The sequence below is a fragment of the Halichoeres trimaculatus genome, unplaced genomic scaffold, assembly GCF_033239565.1.
Source record: "Halichoeres trimaculatus isolate MK-OKI-2021-1 unplaced genomic scaffold, fHalTri1.1 fHalTri1_scaffold_16, whole genome shotgun sequence".
Lineage (NCBI taxonomy): Eukaryota > Metazoa > Chordata > Actinopteri > Labriformes > Labridae > Halichoeres > Halichoeres trimaculatus.
Window position 1 is genome coordinate 12,902,102 of NW_027437194.1, and position 19,334 is coordinate 12,921,435.

At 39.7% G+C, this 19,334-nt stretch overlaps 1 protein-coding gene across 2 annotated transcripts in view; it reads left to right on the top strand.

Annotated features, from left to right (window-relative positions):
• Positions 1-370: 370 nt before the first annotated feature.
• vldlr (very low density lipoprotein receptor) overlaps positions 371-19,334 on the top strand; it is a 69,117-nt gene continuing 50,153 nt past the window's right edge. Inside the window, exons 1-2 of one of the 2 annotated variants that reach the window (XM_074689816.1) lie at positions 371-900; positions 16,924-17,043. In XM_074689816.1, coding sequence (XP_074545917.1) covers positions 828-900; positions 16,924-17,043 — 193 coding nt within the window. In that variant the 5' untranslated portion in view covers positions 371-827. The remainder of the gene's footprint in view (positions 901-16,923; positions 17,044-19,334) is intronic. The other variant, XM_074689817.1, reaches the window with a different exon arrangement.

The following is a 19,334-nucleotide window of genomic DNA, read 5'->3' on the forward strand; positions in this document are numbered from 1 at the left end:
TTGTTGTTTCAGATGGTTAAAAAACACAACTTTATCTGATTAAGTAAATCAATAAATCTTTTCTTTTTTCCCACTTTAGTTGTTTAATTGTCAGGGGTGTTATTTAGCACTCTGCAAACATAATCTAAGAAAAAAAACAACAACTTAAATATTTGCACACTAGGCTAAAATAGACTTACATTTTTAATCTTTAACATTGAAACAGTTTAACAAAAATAAAACACATGTTTTAGACTACACAGTAACTGATATTTTTCTTTTTGTGGCTGCAGGGATCCATTCATTATTTCATAATTCCACGCGGACAGTAAAGGGTTAACACTGTGCCAAAGACGTATTGAAGGAGGAAAAAAAAATCCTCCTCAGCTGTGACGGGCTCTGTAAAGCACCACTAACAAACCGGTCACCGAGGCCGCTCGATACCGTCATATTTCGGAAATGGATTTCAGCTCGAGAGGGGAGAACGGGAGCCCGGACTGCCCCAGCGTCGCGTGATAATACAACGAGATCAAAAGGCGCGTGGTCTGCGTGTCGGTCGCCTCTGTTTCATTCTTGGGGCGCTTCTCCGGTCACAGCTCTCTGCTGCGCGTGCTGCTGATCGGTTGGTAGTGTCGGTACAGGCGGCCGTTCTCCTCTGTGAGTGTGTGAGTGTGTTTGTTTGTTTGTGTGTGAGTGTGCGTGTTTGCCTTTTGTGTGTAAGTGTGATTTGCGCGTGAACCGGCACAATCAAAGAGCAAGCAGGCCAGCGCGAGCCACAAGGAAGGTAGGCAGGGCAGAGAGGCAGCCCGCGAGCGCTCAGCTAACAACCGCACGTTACACAGCGAGAGATGGTCACGTCGACACCGGGGATCCTTCTGCTGCCGGTTCTGATATGTCTTCAGCGCTGTGTTGACGTCCACGGTAAGTCTCGAGCTCACTGTGTAATTGTTCAGATAGTGTCGCGTGTGGTTTGTGTGTATGTGTGTATGAGCTGTGGAAACGCTGTTATCCGGAGCTGTGCACCTGTCTTGTCTGCTCCTTGAAGAAATGACCGTGCTTGGCTACACCTTGTGCTAATCAGCCGTGTGATTCTTCTGAGCAAAGGAACCCCGTGGAATAACGTCTCTGGGGCTCAAAGAAGGCATTGTCTCTTGTGTATTTGCTTTGAGTTTATTCTAAAGGAGAGCCTTCGTCCTCTTATTTAGTAATTGAGTACGACTGGGTGCTTTAGCTCAATAACTAAAAATGAAAGGGAAAAAGGGGGATGGAGAGGCCCGTTTAGTTTGTGTTGCCTGCTGTACAGAAACTGCTTGTCGTTGCTCATTCACGGCCAATTAGCCCTGCGGTCAATTAATTTAGCCCCGAAAACACGCAGCACAAACCCCTGCTGCATGTGTTGGCGTCTGTGCGTGTCCCGGTTTCTCATTCACGCCCACTGTGGGATTCTCCTCAGCCATCACCACCCCCAGCGAGTTTAGTTATTTATTTATTTCTTCCTGAAGTGGAAGCCGACAGAGGGAGAGATAGCTGGGAGGGTGAGAAAAGGGGCTAAAGTTCATTGAAACGATATCAGAGAGTGCAGCTGGAAGCTTGGAAGGAGAGGTGATCACGGCACATTAACCACCACAGGTGATTCAAATAAAGAGCTAATTATGAGCACCGTGGATTTGGTTAAGTTGTTATTTGCAGGTATAGGGTTACTTTAGTTCATAGTTCCCGTGTCTGAGCCTTTTTGAAATGTATAACAACAAACATGAATACAAATCTGTGCTGAAATGATCACAGATTCATTTGGTACAATGATTTTAAATAAGGCCCAAAACATTAAGAGTAGCTCAGTGCTTGCTTAAGCTTATTACTTTATTACGGTCAGCTGCTTTGGACCAGTGGTAGAGAAAAAGCAACAAGTAAATTGAAGAGCCGATCTCTAGGTAAATAAAAATTCATATTTTAGTCAGATTGGAAGTACAGTACGTCTTCTGAACATCTGCTGCTGTGAATGGCCCTGAAGAGCTACTCCACTGTTTTTTGCCCATAAACTGTATAATAAATGTAATCTCAAATATTATTCAAAATAATGTACTCCGAAACTTGATGATGTGGATTTTGATTGCATAAACATTAACGTTTTCTCACTATTCTTAAATCACTTGGTTTAAAATCATTCTAACTTTAATTTTCAGAGTATAGTTGACTGATAAAATATGATCATAGTCACGTTTTGTACAATATTAGTTTTTTATGAGTAATAATGGTTACACCAAGAGACATTTATCAGTTCACCAAATGACTACGTCTTTTAACCTATATTTTTTTGCACCATGAGTCTGTCACAGTAGTTTAAGTGACAAACTTGATGCACTTTGTTTTTAAGGAAAGTGAATGTATAAAACATGGCATATGACTTTCTTTCAAAAAGTAATACCACAGTTTAAGAGTATGCTACACAAAATATTTTTTAAGTGTATTAAGTCTTCTGAAATATAAACATATATGTCTGTAACTGGTTCCTGTAGCATAGCTTGTTTACATTCCCTACAGCTGAAAGGAGGAGGGGGGACGGAGCGCGCTAGCGCTGCGCGGAAGGATACATGCATTAGTTAGGTCCGGATAAATGTTGATATTTCAGAAGACTTAATGCACTTAAAAATTATTCTATGTATCGTACTCTTAAACTGTGGTATTACTTTTTGATTTTAGTTCTTGTAGGGAGAAAATAGCCTTTGAATTTGGTACGGTCTCTCCCTGTTAGCGCCTATTTCCTCATCACTAGTGATTACAGTCGGTGTCTTACTGAGGGAAAGGAGACAACTTTCTACTGTATCTAATGTCCTTAGTGGTCACATAGAGCTCATACAACCCCACTTCAAAAAAACTGAAATATCCCTTTAACCACAATAAAATAGAAAAGCTGATTTCAATCAAATAGTTAACTTGGTCAAATATCGCAACATATCACAATATCGTGATATTTTTATATTATCGTATCGTGACCCAAGTATCGTGATGTGTATCATATCGATAGGTTCTTGCCAATACTCACACCTATTTCTCAGTGGTCAGCCTTTTACTGATAACTATTAGCATATATTGCTGCTTACAAGCATCCTTTTATGGTACAGAACATATTAAGATTTATTTATTTGTTTTTTCAAAAGTTAATTTTTGTTAAACAGGAAGAGACTCAAAAACAATTCAGCAACTCTAATTTGAACTGTGGCACCGACTGAACAAAACCACAATTAATGTCAATCTCAGCACTGTCTGCAGCATATAACTGCATCACAGCTGAGCAGACAGTGGACTTCCTCAGCACTCACTGACCATCAATGGAAATGTCACACATTCCTTGATAAAGTGATTCGTTCAAGAAAGCATCATCTGCATATGGATAGAAAATAAAAAAAGAAAAGGTTGATTTATTCACAGCTTTAAAACACTTTCACAGCCACTGCAGTTTGGGTTACCACTAACTTTTTTTACTTACTCGTGTAAGTCATGCACGTGCATGTTAAAATATAAGCTGGCCTCCACGTGTAAGGCAGCATGCCCTGTTATCAGCGACTGTTTTTAGTATTTTCTTAACTTTGAACTTTATTTAAAAATTTAAGCTCCTTTCATTTCACTTTTGTCTAAATGATTTGAATTAATGAAGTTAATCTCCCTTGTAGCTCACTTTATTGCTCCTTGACCCACTGAAATTATTTCTTTAGAGATAAAAAATGCTGGTGTGTGATGCAGTTTGGCATTCCTGTGTCACAGCCTCTCTCTGACATTGTGGAGCTAACTTTTCTTTGCCTCGGGTACATCAAATATTAACATGACTTTGGCATAATTTAATTAATGCAGTTACTAATCAAATCAGCACTAGTTTTCATGCAGCCTGAATTATAGAACAGCTCAGAGAGGCACACTGTGCTGTGTTTGGCTGCTTGTGTCATGCACAGATTTCAGTCTCTTCAATTCCTACCTACCGTGGAAAATGGCCTTTAGGGGAAACATTGAATCAAAACTAGTGCTTGTAATGTGCACACAATCCTCACAGCATACACCCACCACTACCACCAACACCTCCTTTTCATTCTCTGCTCCAAACTGAACCCAAACACACATTTATGCTCACACAGATCGAGATCGTGCGAGCCTATTTGAACGAGACGTCGCATGAATTAGATAGCGGGAAGAGCACAAGCAGCAGCGACGCTGGCCTGATTAAAATGGATGTATTTTTCCTCCACGGTTACTGTGATACCGAGCTAGACCCAGATCCTCTGCTATAAGAGGAGGGGGCTGTGGGGGTGTGCTTGTTTCTTGAAGTGGGCGGGGTGGTGGACAGAGGGAGGAGGAGGAGGAGGAGAACACTGCAACCATTTCTGTTACTGGGGAAAATTACATTACCATGACCTCCAGTTTGACAGCATGTATATAGCTCCCCATGATTTACTATTTGGGGGGAGTAGATGGATCACACCAGCTCCGTGCCTGTTGAATCTACTTGGATTTATCAGCAGAGGTATAATAATCACATTGAATAGTCTATGATTTCAAGCTCCTGCCTCCCACTGATTGTAGTATTCAAATAAAAGGTCTTTGAAAGATGAAGGCCTCTGAGCACCACGTGCACAGAGAACGCTGACTGAAGAACTCACAGGGGAAAATCCTGAACCAGGCTTGAAGAGTAAAGCTGGAAATAGTTTGGGGTCATATCGGGAGATTTGGGGGCTTGCATCACTAAGATAGAAATACCAATCAGAGCAGATGGAACAACGCCACTACAGTTCACCATGAAGCTAACTAAACATCACCAGGCTGCCTTTGCATGTCTTTGCATTTCTTTGCTAACAAAGATTTTCTTCCTCCTCTTCTTTTTTGAGGGCATTTTAGGCTCCGTGGCCTTTCAGACAAAGCTACTACCATTAATCGTTTGGATGGAAATTTGTAGGGATGCACGATATTGGATTTTTGCTGATATCCGATATGCCAATATATTGAAACCCCTTTTGGCTGATACCGAGTTTCCAAGCAGGCTAGGAGTGCTGAAAAAAGCACTGTGGTAACCAAGCCAGGTTAAAAAGAGAACCAGCTTTGTAAGAGTAAAAACCTCTGGTTTGAGGCTTGGCATGGCATTCCTTGCTACCAAGACTTGATTGTTCATCCCTTTAGGTTAAGTTTTAGATTGTCATAAGCTCTCTGATCTGTTTGTGTTCGTATGTTTTATATTTCCATTATGAACTGATACTAGATTTCTCTGACAAGACAAAAGAATGAATGCTGTGTTTTTGATTTTGTGGCAGTGGTGTGCAGCCCAGAGAATTCAGACTCTCAGTGTCAGCTAAAACCCCTGACACTGCAGAGAAAAGGAAAACACTCTGGTACAGGTTTGTACACTTCAGGTTACTATTGATATCAGTTATCGCGCTGATTGGATCAAAGTGCAGGGTGTGCAGTTCTACAGACAGGAAGTCAATGGTTGTCTTAGGAGAGATGCTGGAGAAATGACCCAAGAGAATACACACTTAAACAAGACACTGGGAAATATCTGTCTCTGCAGCTTGAAGCAGTTTGACTTTCATTTTAATGCACATAACTGGCAAAATAATGTAAAACCTGTCAAGTATTTGAGATATTTTCCTATATAATTGCATTGCTGGGTTTCTGCAGATTCAGCACCAAGTCCCCAGGGCGCTTGTTAGAGCAGGTGGCGTTCTCAAAGTGCTGGAAATATAATAATGCATTTTATTGTCTTCAAATATTTCTTAATTTAATTGCAAAAAATGAGCAACAGCTCGATCATTTCCAAACTGATATTAAAATGAACTCACCATTCCCATTTCTAGCTCTATATTTCTTTACATGGAACCGTTTAGAGTAGCTTTGACTGAGTCACAGAGAAAACCTAATCCTTATTTTCTTTGTAGCTTCTCTTTTTGCAATCCTAGGTTAATTCAGTGTAAAACAAGCTGTTTTAGCTGCTGTGTCCTTGTTCCCTCGTTCTTTTATGTATCCCCTGTTTGAATGGGTTAGGGACTTGCTGAAATGCAAAGGAACAAAATTAGCATGTGCTTCCTGCCAAAAGCAGGCATAATGCTGGCTGAGGCAGGTGAAAATTCTAGGGCACCTTTGGCATTGGCAGAAAGGCTCTTTTTTTCTGTAAGTATTTTTAAGAAGTAATTCATGAGCAAAAATGATCATACACACTTGATTCTGTATCCATAATTTGGGGTACCAGGGACTTGTTCCTCTTATGTTCTAGCTGATTGTGTTTGGACATTTTTTGTGCAACTGCCGGTTTAATGTTTTTTCACTTTTTGTGGCTCAAAACACGAGCCAGAAAAGCTGACGGATATTTATTTCTTTTAAACGCTGATGCTCTGTTATAACATTTCTGTCTCACATCTCCTTATGATGGACTTATGACTCAGAGGTCAGTTAGTGTGGAGGTTTTTCTTAAAGTGATTGAAGAATGCACTCTGACTCAGGTCAACTCAGTCAGCAGTGAGCAATAGGTCAGACTCGTGATAAGCTGAGACTTTCAGTTTTCTTTCAGATAACTACTCATGATGTTGATGACACTGTACCTCTAGCCTTTCATTCAAAGTTTGTGGTTTTGTTGAAAAAACTTGAGTTTGAGGTGGAAAAAGAAACTAAATGTTGTTTAGGGTAATTATTTACTGATTCTATTATTTTGTCATAATAATATTTACTGTTTGTAAGATAGTGATGTTTTAATGAACATTTTTGTATTAGTGAAAGGATCTAATCCTTTAGATCAGGGTTAGTGAATCTTTCAGCCAAAGTCTGTTTGTATTTTGTCAGTACTGTAATCTTTTCAGCTTCTTGAGAGTCATGCAGGAGAATCAACCTTACAAGCTTGTTGAACTATTTGATGGACGTTCAAGGACCTTCAGTAAGAGTTTGCCAGCTGTGCTTGTACTCAGGAGTTTTTTTGGAGTGCTGCTTTTTCAGTTTCTTATTGCTCTGGTTTCATAGCAGACAGGATAGTGGGAGTGGAGCTGTTTACACAGGTCTCCTCCTCTCCAAAAGAAACCAATCTGCCAAATCAAATGGTGACAGAAACAAACACTTGATCAGAAAGTTTCCATACATTGTCTGACCAATGTTCTTTGGCAACCCTCATGGGTCTATACAGTCTCATTAACTTCCTAATTAGACTGGTTTACAGAATTTGTTGTTTATTATGTTGATATATTTTTTACTATAATGTTATTCTGTGAACTTTTTTGCCATTCTATTGCTGGTAAATGTACATTTTATGAAGTGGTTTCTCAAAGGCACAACAAGGGACAAGGGTTTGAAACAAGGTGTTGCTTTTAACTCTCCGCAGCACATCCGATTTAGTTTCTGTTATGAAACTATGTCAAACCACATCGTCCCTATCAAATAAAATCAAAATTCATGTTACCGTACAAATTTATACACCTAAGTACCTTCTTCTTTTTAAATGCAATTGGTGCAATCGATACATTTTGTATGCCTCTAAGCAGGCGTTGTGTGTGAGTGGTAGCATTCTGATATTACAGCCCCTGAGAACTCCTGTGTACTTATTTCAGTTTTTAAACCTTGATAGTCTGTTCTGTTTTTCCACCTGGCCTTTGTAAGGGCCTTGAGTTGTTGGCAGTACTATGATTTACTCTTTTGCCAATGTGTTTCCTCAAAGACTGTTCAAGAGAAGAATGTAAGTCAACATTTTTCCCCCAAGGCCATAGTTTTTCTGTTGAACAATCATCAACAGAAAACAAATCTCTGCTGCCCAGGACTTTGCTTTGAGACATCTCTCTCAACACATAATGGAAGTATGGAATATATCCCTTCATTTACATACTGCATGCGAGTCTGAATCCCTGTTTTAACCCATTTGTCACTGTAAAGCACTTCTAAAGTTACTCTAGGTTATTATGAGCTTCAGAAAAACTTGACCTTAAAGATTCATGTCATGGGGCCTGGCGACTTAGTTTCAGTGTGACTACATGGATTGTCAGTCAGGGAGTGTAGCAAACAGTTTTGCATGAGCTGCATAAATGGATGATTTATGATGAAAGTGGCGCTCGTGGCCACGGCCTCTTTCACTGTGTGCTAAATGACTTTCAAGCTACAGGCTACAAATCCTTTTTTAACACAATACACAACAGCTTGATCAAAAGCGAACTCAACATAACAGACAGTGGATTCTTCCAGATAAAAAACATTACCAGTTAAGACAATGGTGTGTAAACATCTGAAGGGTGTCGTTTTTCTTTATCATCAGGAAATGGTTTGATTTTTTAACAATCGCAGTATTTTCAGTGAGGAGAGGTGCTTTTAGTCAGGTCAGGTTTCAGTCAGATTTCCATGCTCACCCAGAAACAGAAGTCGCCTCACTTTTTCAGAGGTTGGAAAGAGCTGGTTGATCATTGGTTGGGAAGTCTTTGGATATCTGTGTCACAAGATCTTGCAGATGTTGTTGATAATGGCTTCTATTGAGTTAATTTCTACCCATTTCAGTGCATGAAAACTAAGTGAAGATATGGCTCGGGTTAACTTATCCTATATTTGAATTTTAGACTGTACAGGTGAGGCATTTTTCTGAATCTATCTTCATATTTTATTCTCTTACTGTACTTAGGACCCAGGACTTACAGCTGACCTCCTAAATGTGTGGAGTGTTGTAAATCCACATGACACAGAGGAACTGTTTCTCAGATTGCTCAGATTTTGCCTGTCATTGATCATACTGCTGTCACACCTTTTCCTCTGTAAACTGTAAAATGCATTGCACAGTTAGCATGTCCTTTAAGGGTTGTAGATGGGGATGTGTATTGATCACATCTTATTGATACTAGTGCCCTTATCAATTCTGCTCATCGATCCAATTCTTTATTCCCTTGTCAGTTCTGCCGGTGAATATTCTCTGTACAAAAAGTAGCTTTACAGGTTTTCAGTGTCAACTAGTATTGAGTTTCTATAAATATGAAATTGGTCACTGGATCTGGATATCTCTGGACATAAATAAGAATAAGTAAAAATTTTATGTCATGCGATATTTAGCTACTGTTTTGTTATTGATTGAAGTAGGCCATCTATGGTCTTGAATTGATTATAGCATTTATTTGAGTCGTTTTGAACCATGCCATAGTTATGAAGTCAGCCATGAGCCAGTTGCACCAATGTATGCTAACCGCTAGCATATCAATGTAATTTTCTATATATATTTGCATCAAGCTACTAATATTTTGTTTATATCGTTTTTGGTACATGAGGAGATGTATACTTTATTGAATGTACCAGTGCAGTTGCTCTAAGACTGCAAGGGAAGCTCAGCTCCCCCTAATATCTCCCCAAAAAGTGGTGATATGTACTGCTGTGTGTACATTTCATTGAGAAAATATACGCTAGAATTCCTTCATCTTTTTTTATCAGAATCGGCTAGCTATCACAGATAACTCTGCGATTTAACACAGTCGGACGCTGGGCGTCTTCTGACTTCAGCAGGGAAGTGTAGAGTGGGTTGTTCCACTGTGGAAACTGGACAGTCATTGGATAAACGCTGGGCTTTGTCCCGCCCATCGGACGCTGAGCGTCTCTGGGGGTCTATGAGGCAGTGGGCTGGCCTGAGCTTCTGCATGATGATTGGATGATCTGTCTGGGGCTGAATCCCTTTTTGATTGACAGTGAAATGAGCCAGTCAGCAATCTTGAAGTTTAACCCTTCACCGTAGCATCTTCTGAGTTGTACATTTACTTGTTCTGGACTGATCTGGAGGCTTTATTGATCCCCAGCAAGTTTGCTTTTCTTAAAGACGATGAGCGTTGTGTTTTAAGACTCTCTCCCTTTTCACCAATAAGTAGCTACAGCTACAGCTGCAGAGCTTCTTCCCCTGTCACCCACACTTGCAGCCTGTCGTAGTCTCACCTAGCAGCTCCAGCTGCTAGCAAGCTGACACGGAGGGTAGAATTTACGTTTAGATAAATAAACAAATTTATGATGTAGGCTGGAAAAAAATGAGCTTGCCCTCCTTGACTGACCAGCAGCCGCCACTGGGATGTACTGAATAGCACTCTAGTGTGGGAGAGTAACACATATTTTTGTGTATTCAGTTCTTTAGTAAAACTTTAAGCTGAAGCTCCTGAATCAGTTTTCTCGAAAAACTGTTATCCATCTACTGAGCTAAGATAACTGGAATTGTTGACCTAAGATTTGTCAGCTTGGGTGTAAAGTAAAGAATCGATAAGGGAATCATTAAGCACATGTTGTCAAATGGGATGAACTTTTTCTGTTTGATTCTTTACAGGATCCATTTTTTGATCCCATCCCTATTTGTAAATAACTCATAAAACAAGATCTGAAAGTGTATATGTGCTAATCTCCTCACCACAATCATGTCCAGCCATTTTCACAGACTTCCAGGTTGTTAATGGGACACATTTTGTAGATCTAGTTGACGGGTTGGTTTGAGAAATAGCTCATTGGTTTCAAGGAAGTCTTAGAGTCAGCTCCTGTGTTCTAGTATGACTCAATATTTAGATACCTTCCATGATGCCTTGTCTCATTAATGACAGGAGACGGTTGCTCTGCTCTTGCCTTATTTACTTTCCTCCATTCACTGTGGGAGTGTGTTTGCAGAGCGCTTTTTTAACTTCCTCTTCACTCAACAATCTCTGCTTGCATCAGAAAAGCACGAGCTGTGTTTTTTCATCCTTACAGGATAAAATCTGGCAAAGGAAGGAACATTTGTAGATCGCTGCTACACATCATTAAGCTGCTTCCAAGAGTACGTGGCACCGCTGGGAACTTGTTTGAAAAGTACAGAAATAGTAAAATAAGTCCAGCATTTTTTGGAAAGCCACAACAAAGTGCTGGAGGAGAACCAAGTTGCACTAATAGGTGGGATTCCCCGATCAAAGACTTGCAAAACTGTACGTCAGTTTAATTTATAAACACATTTGTTTGGCAGGGATTTAAAAAAAAAAGAGAGCAGTTGAGCTCAGATGATTGTTAGAATGTGAACAAGCCTCTGAAAGCTTTCTAACAAGCTTGAACTATTTGTGTGGAAGACAATACCAGAAATGACTGAGTGTGCTCATCCGAAGGAGCGACTTGACTTAAATTAACTTAAAGAAGAATTTGATTTAGGTTGTTTTTTTTTGTTTTCCAATTTAACCACCTTTGAAGTCTTGTCAGTGTGTTCTGCTTTCCAGTTTTTCCTCTGAGGCCCATGAATTTGGTTTTGGGTACCTTCTTTATTTTATTTCTGCATTTTGTGTGCCTTCTTTTCCATTCAGGACTTATTCATCTCCAGTGGTTCAAACAGTTCTACACGACATGAAAAGCTGGTTGTGTAGAGCAGGCACTCCATGTACAGAGGCTGAAGTCCCGTTTGTACTTGTCATGGAATTTGGGATCCAATTGGATTTGGTGCAGATCATCCCCCTCTCTTTCTCCAGATTCCCTGCTTCTGTTCCAAGCCAGACTATCTTATAAAAGCTGAAATCTCTCAAAATAAACTTTGTAAGAGAGGGATGCTGCTTGTGTCACAGGTCAGTTTGTGAAAGTCTTGCCTGAGTCAGCATTGAGCTTCGTTGCAGTGAGGCCTCATAGGAGCAACAGCAGCTTAAGACGTAGGACCATAGCGTGTTAAGATGTCTAATCTGTTGCATCACTGACTGCTGAGATCCAAAATGCCTCCAGAAGCAACATCAGCGCATGGAGTGAGCATGGGCTACATCATGAAATGGGTGAGCAGCTGCACGCAAGCTCACCAATCCCATGCACAATGTCAAGTGTGCCCTAAGGTGGGGTGGTGAAGCTGCAGCAGGGTTCATCACTATGTGTTTTGGAGAAATGAATTTTAGTTTACTACCTGGAGATGTGATGGATGCATACTCATTTGGAAAAGACTTCCAAACAGCAGTCTGGATGAAAGTGCGAGTGTGACGACAATGTGTGGTTGTTTTCGGGGACTGGTCCTGTCTCTGTGTAATCTTTTTGCACTGCCCTCCAGAGCTGTTTGACAACTGGGTTTCTTGACTGTGATGGCTCATGCTGTGGTGTGAAACATGTCAGCCGCAGGGCTGTTAGATGTAGGGCTGCAGCTATCGAATATTTTAGTATTTGAGTATTCTACTGAAAATTCCATCAATTAATCGAGTAATCGGATAAAATACATTTCTGTTTAGTTAAAGAGCAGTTATTTTTCAAATGAATTTTTTTCTCTTTAAGAAATAGAATTTTATGATACAGCATGTCAATAAGAGCACTTGCTTTGGTAGCTCCAAAATTTGTAAACACACTTCAACACATTTTTTGTGCTTTGTACATCTCATCAAATGTTGCGGACCCGAATGGCACCCGTTTCGTAGAATGACCCATTAGTCTCCAAACTCCAGAAAAGAAGCTAGATTTGTTGCTAGTTGCTATTTTGTATAAGAGGTAGCTTGAGGGGTCTGAAAACTCTTAATATGGCCTCAGCTCTATTTGAAATACCACTCTTTGATCTTTCTTAAAATTAAACGATTCCTTGAGGCAGAGAAAATTACTCGAGTGTTTTTTGTAATCGAGTACCTTGAATCATTTGAGGAATCGTTTCAGCTCTAGTAAGATGTAAGGAGACAAGCACCACATTATCTGGGACTGTGTTTGATAGATTTCAAAGGCATCATGTTAAAATAAAGTCAGGTTCAGGGCCAAAAAGCCTTGTGTTCTTTTGATTTTCAGTGCAGCAGGAGTGCAAGTCAGCAGGGTAAATTAGCTAACCTGGTAACATACAATTTAAAATAAAACTACACTGCTTAGCCGAGTGGTTTGAATCATGGAGCATTGTCAAATCTGGGGGTCCTTTGCATTTCCTTCTTTCTTTCTTTTGCACCATGTGAGGTCCATACTGAAATCTTTGGACCAGTTTGAAGGAAATTGGCCTGCTTTCACAGAATCCTTTTCTTGAACCCCACAAGAACCTTTGAGAACACATTTCAATGAACCATTTTAAAACCAGTGGACAAACAACCTCAAGCAGGTGCAATGGTGAAGTGTCTACTGGTGGTGTAGTGCACTTAAAAGAAGTTTCTCTCCCCTGATCATCACTCATCCATCAGTAGCTGTTTGTTTGATACATCGATGTGCTGCATTTGTTCTGATTAAAATGCAGACCGATACAATGCTTTCCGTTATTCTTTGATTGTGGTAATTGAAATGGTAATGTGGATGAAAGGTCAGCCCACTCTCCATTCTGTAGCATGACTGTGGAGGGAGTACAGCTGGCGTAGTCTTGGCTGAATGGAAGTCTGCAGGCTGTTGGCATGGCTGCTTCTGTTTTTACCTCGTTTTGTGTTGTGATGGTTTTTTATATCAGAACAACATGGGGTAAAACAGACAAAATATCCTCTTCAGAAACTCATTTTAGATTCTTTAGCCGTTGAGACATTTGCTTTTTCTTATCAGTTTATGTGTCAATAGAGGGAGACACTATGCTTCCCTGACTGTTCTCATCGCAGGTCAAGTTGAGCCCGCTTCAAGGTGCCTTGGCTTGGCGTTTCTCCAGCAGTTTTTCCAGGCCAGCTGCTCCAAGCTGGGCTGTGGAGATGAGATTTTTTTTTTTTTTTTCAATTCTTTGAACTTTCTTGAGCTAGAGGAAACTTTAAATGTTCCCTCTGTTGAAACTAGGGATGGGTACCTTTCACATTTGAAACAATACTGTACCAATGCCCGGTGCCTGGCAATCGTGATTGGTACTGAACAGTGCCAATTTTTGGAACTTGTGTGTGTTTATGTGGTAATAAATATTAGTTCGTTCAATACTTAAGTTTAAAAGTTTTCCAATTTAACATTTATTTATTAGTATATACTTGCAATGCTGTGTTCATGTCCAGCATGGAAAATCACCTACCCTTCTACTCCTTCACAGCCACAAGGATGCATTTAGATTAGGGCTGCAGCTATCGAATATTTTAGTATTCGAGCATTCTACTGAAAATTCCATCGATTAATCGAGTAATCGGATAAAATACATTTTTGTTTAGTTAAAGAGCAGTAATTTTTCAAATGAAAATTTTTCTCTTTAAGAAATAGAATTTTCTGATACAGCATGTCAATAAGAGCACTTGCTTTGGTAGCTCCAAAATTTGTGAACACACTTTAACACATTTTTTGTGCCTTGTACATCTCCTCAAATGTTGCGGACCCAAATGGCACCCGTTTTGTAGAATGACCCATTAGTCTCCAAACTCTAGAAAAGAAGCTAGCTTTGTTGCTAGTTGCTATTTTGTATCTTGTAGCTTGAGGGGTCTGCAAACTCTCTCAATATGGCCTCAGCTCTATTTGAAATACCACCCTTTGATCTTTTAAAAAATTAAACGATTCCTCGAGGCGGAGAAAAATACTCGAGTAATTTTTGTAATCGAGTACCTCGAATCATTCGAGGAATCGTTTCAGCTCTAATATAGGTACCTAAACTTGGTACCATTTGATTTTACGTGAACCGGTACTCGTTACTACAGACGGAATTTGATCCGTGCCTATAAAACTACCTAATTTGGTACCCATCCCTAGTTGAAACATGCTACGTACACATCGACTTCAATACACCAAAACATGCAGAAACGGAACACTGTTGACAGGCATTGACAGAGAGATGCCAGAGTAAGGGGGTTGCACAGGAATCGGTACCCCAAGGAGCTGGTGGGTTTGGACTAAAGAGCAACCATGATCCCTCCAAAGAGTTACCTCTCCAGTGAAGGATAGTTAAATTGTTTATCTAGAAACAGCCATTGCATCATTTAACTCAAAGCCACCAGACTTCACTGACCGAAAAGCACAACACTTCATCGTCTTATTTTGTGACTGTGGTGTTTTTAAATGGTTTATTCAGATCCAACAAAGCATTTGTTTTGTTAACAGTCACTCAAAGCACTACGCCAACAAAGACAGCCTTAAGAAAGCACAGCTCTTCTTCTGCAAGGTTCGATGAGCATCTCACTCTCCCACCAAAGGACCATCAGTGGAGCTGTCAAGAACACACACTATTTAATGGACACACTTTGAGTCAGATGCATTGACCCCAAAGGGATATCCTGTCTATCATTTGCCTGCTGAAAAAAATTTAAATCTTTGTCTACCCTTTTTGTTATGAGACACAAAAAGGCTTCTTTTCAAAAACGGTATTAGGGGAAGCCAACTCATCTTTGGAAATACGGATATAAAAGCCAAAGCAGCGGCTACGTCTCAATCTGTCTCATCACAGGTCCATGTTCTCTTGCTTAGCTGCATACTCCTGACTTTTTAGCTCAGGGTTATTCTGTAAACAAAATGAATAATTGAAATGACTTGTTGACTGAGATGTTTTAACCATTAGCCTTCATTTAAATATCAGTTTTTAGCCAGATAAATGTGCGTAATCAAATATGAAGTCTGTCATAGTGTGGATTTGATAAATAAGGTAGACTCATTCATGTGCTCCTTCAGTTGTGCAAACCTGAGGCGCTTCAGGCCTTTCACTGATGCAGTAACAATCAAATCAGCAGGGATGATTCTCTCCTTCAAGGAGCTTCTGACCCAGTTAAAACGCCTTCCTTCTTAATGTAATCTCAGTGACAAAATACTGAAGGTTTTTGCAAAACTTTCTGTATCTAACCCTCTTTGAGAACAAAATCCTGAAGTACAGAAGCATGTGACGCTTCAGGCCTCCAGCTCTTGTCCTTTATTAAATTATTATAATCAAACATCAACTAAAGTTGTAAACAATGCTTTTGACCTTTGTATGAAACAAAGGTAACCTCTGAGCCCCTCAGGCTTTATGATCACGGAGTGCTCCATTTACCCACCTGGGCGACACACAGCCCAGACTGAAGGGAGCTTCAAGGTCGGACTGTGTTATTTTAAGACTTGGAACTCTCATCGCCTCCAGTATGACAGATTGCATACTGCACTGCAAAAACTACAGAGTCTGTAATCCCAGTTTTCCCTCTGCTGGGTGGAAAATAAAACTTTTTCTGTCCTGCTGTCTGGGTGAATTTTGTGTTGAAACATTAATTCCTGGGTTTTTTGGGGTAAAGAAAGTCGCGCTGCTTAAAATCCTCCAGGATCCCTCATCCTCTTGACAGTCAAGTTACCATGTTGGCCTTTTAAGGAAATTGTGACATCACATGTCTTACAGTTTTTTGGATTGCATTGCACTTTTATCAGATGAGACCCAGACAAATCCCTGAGCTTATGCATGATTTAGTTTGGTGGTGTCTGGTTCTTCTCCCACTCTGACAGACTTCTACCACATTTTATCATCCCCCCTTGGCCAAAATATTATTCATCCACAGTGGTGAATGCACCATTTTAAAATCTTCTCTTTGTCATTGAGGACACATTTGCAAACCAGGTGTTGTCTCAAAACTGGTGTTTTTAAAAATTGAAGGATCTCCATTGTGCTCATTCCTTTTCATCTTAAACACCTTTTGAACACTTGATGTCCTTCAGATGACAGAACAGATGGTGACAAAAAACAATTTTCAGGACTCAGAGCTCTATTTTCCTGACACAGGTTCATCTTAATTTTTAAAATTAAACCACAGTAAGTTAGATTAGTCTTTCAAAAAAGTAAAGAGAAAAAAAGAGGTGAGACTAGAGGGGGGAGTAGAAGTTATTTCACTGTAATTCCCAAATGCAGATCTAGTCTTATGTGAGGTAGTTATAAAAATTGGAAAACAGGATGAGAAGGAACTGTATTACTCTAAAAATTCAACACATAGAGCTGGTGTGCCTCCAGAGAGCTGCTCTAAGTGTCAGCTGGTTCTGTTTGAAACAATCTGTTAAGAAATTACAGCACTGCAGGGAGTCTGGCTAGAAGCAAACAAAAAATTGAAGCCTGTTTAAACAAACAGAAAATTTTGATTATTGAAAAACAGTTGAATATAATCACTCCAGTTACACTCATAGCCCCTCTTTGTCTGTTTTTCCCTGCAGGTACAAAGACAGAATGTGAAGCAAACCAGTTCCAGTGTGGAAACGGTCGCTGCATCCCGTCCATCTGGCAGTGTGATGGTGACGAGGACTGCTCTGACGGCAGCGACGAGAGCTCCTGTGGTAAGAAACTAGCCCACGACTACAAAAGTGTTATTAACCCAAGACAGTGCATCTAGTTTAAAGACTGCAAATGGATGTAGTCTTTGTGATGTCACTAATTTGTTTCTGATACAGGGTTGTGAAGCTTACCGTTGACAGAGGCCATATTGGAAATGCTCAACTCAGCCAGGCTGTTAACATGTTACTTTCTGCTGAAATAATCTCCTCTCTTGGCTTGACATGTAGGCAGTTTTTGGTATTACTGCAGCTAGGCCTGTCACGAAAACAAATTTTGCTAGACGATAATTTTTCCAAAATATTATTGCTGATAAACTACATTATTGTCAATATTATTTTGATTTTTTTCAATTTTTTCATTGATGTAATTATGATAAATGGGATAATAAAGTGAGTACACCATATCAAAAGCAAGAAACTTTAATTTCTTAAGAGTATTTAACTGTTATTAAAAGGTCAGGATCTTTTAAATAAAATAAATTAAACAAAAAATATAATACATTTAACAAACAAGAAAAAAAAATACAATGAAAATGAGATGGACTCTCTTTTAGAAAAAAATACATGTCAGTGAAAATAATTAATACTAATCAAAAACAATAAAACATAGACCCTGTCTTTAAAGAAAAAACAACCCCCCCCCCCAAAAAAAAAAAAAAAAAAAAAAACTATAGGCTAAATAAAAGGGAGTTTATACAGTTCCTGAATTGTTTGTACATGTACTTTTCCCAGTCAATCCGTACTGTCTGTCAAACATTTTTAACATTTCTGGCTTTCAACCGTAATGAAGGGCTGCATTTCTTTGGCAATGTAGCTGTCTTTGAGCGCCCACCATTTGGCGCTTTTATTTCTATTTACTTTGCAGACCAAAAGCCTCAGTAACAGTGGATTGTCAAAGAAGAAGGCTTCGCTGCACCTCCCCTTTTTCTTCTTCGTCGCCACTATTTTCAAACAAATGCGACATATCAGCTTGTCGGTGTTCATGAGCTCACACTTTGTTCATTCTGATAAAAAACAAATTATTCCCACACTGGGACTGTGGCAGGCGGCTTAAGAACCGTATCTTTGGTGCCATCACTCATATTAGCATGTGTTTCCTCCTTACCCCTCAGGACGCTCGCTTCAGCTCTCTCCGTGTGCACGCGCGAGCAGCCCCGTCTTCACCCCAAAGATCGCATTTTTGAAAGATGCTCACTCTGCTATAAATCCGCTATAGAACCTATGCACCCCGATGTTAGGTAAGATAGACGTAGTGAGCAATCTTCTCATTCAGCCTCTTTGGTCAAAAGAGAGGAGGAAAACAAAAATGCATGTACGTGTCAGTTTATCGAGGCTGGCAAACTTACCAAGAACGTTTTTATTAATCGTTCCGTTAATTGATTTATTGATTATCGTGACAGGCCTAACTGCAGCCCACCTCAAGTAGATTCTCAAAGAACAGCAGTTTAAGGCACTTCCACATCGGCTTCATATTTTCAGAGCAGAGGTTGCAGCTTGATCTAGATGAGTGCCTCAGCAGGAGGGGCGCACTGACAGATCTCTTTATGTCTCTGATCATCTGCAGCAGAGCATGCGTCAGGCACTGTGCAAAAATGAAAAATGTAAAAATCATTGGTGTCATGCTTGGTTGGCTGAAAATATTTGGCAGCCTTCCCAGGTATCCTCTATGTGAGAGAACAATAAATATTCAATAACCAGGGAGTGCTTTAGTTTAAGTTTCATGAAATAGTGAAAACTTCTATCTTTCTGTGTTTCTAACCTAATAACTTGATCCAGTTATTACATGCTGGAGCAGATGTTGCTTCAGAATTATGGACAAACATTTGTACCATTCAATATTACACTGGGGGGCTTATACTCACCACAAGGTAAAGTCATGATAAGATCAAGGACAGCAGATGAACATGTTTGGGTTTGTTTTTTGTTCTAGTGCCTTTTTCAGACTTTCATCTATGTTTTTTTCCCAAAATGAGTTCATCATACCTGTTATTTTTTTTTAAATACTCTGCTTGATATTTTTTTGTTCTGCACGGGAATCAGAGCTTCAAAGGGGTGGTGGTGACATTGCTACACAGGAGTGTGTTTGCATTTTGCATTCACAAAATGAATCATCAAAGGGATCGTTTCCAAATGTAGTACAGATTGAGCTTTAGACAGTCTAAAGGTTTTATTCTTTCTTTTAATATGATACAATACAGACATCACTCTATCAGATAGTCACACACTCCAGTTATCTTTATCATATTTATCTTCTAAGATTAAGATGAGGCTTTAAAGTGATTATATCCAATATA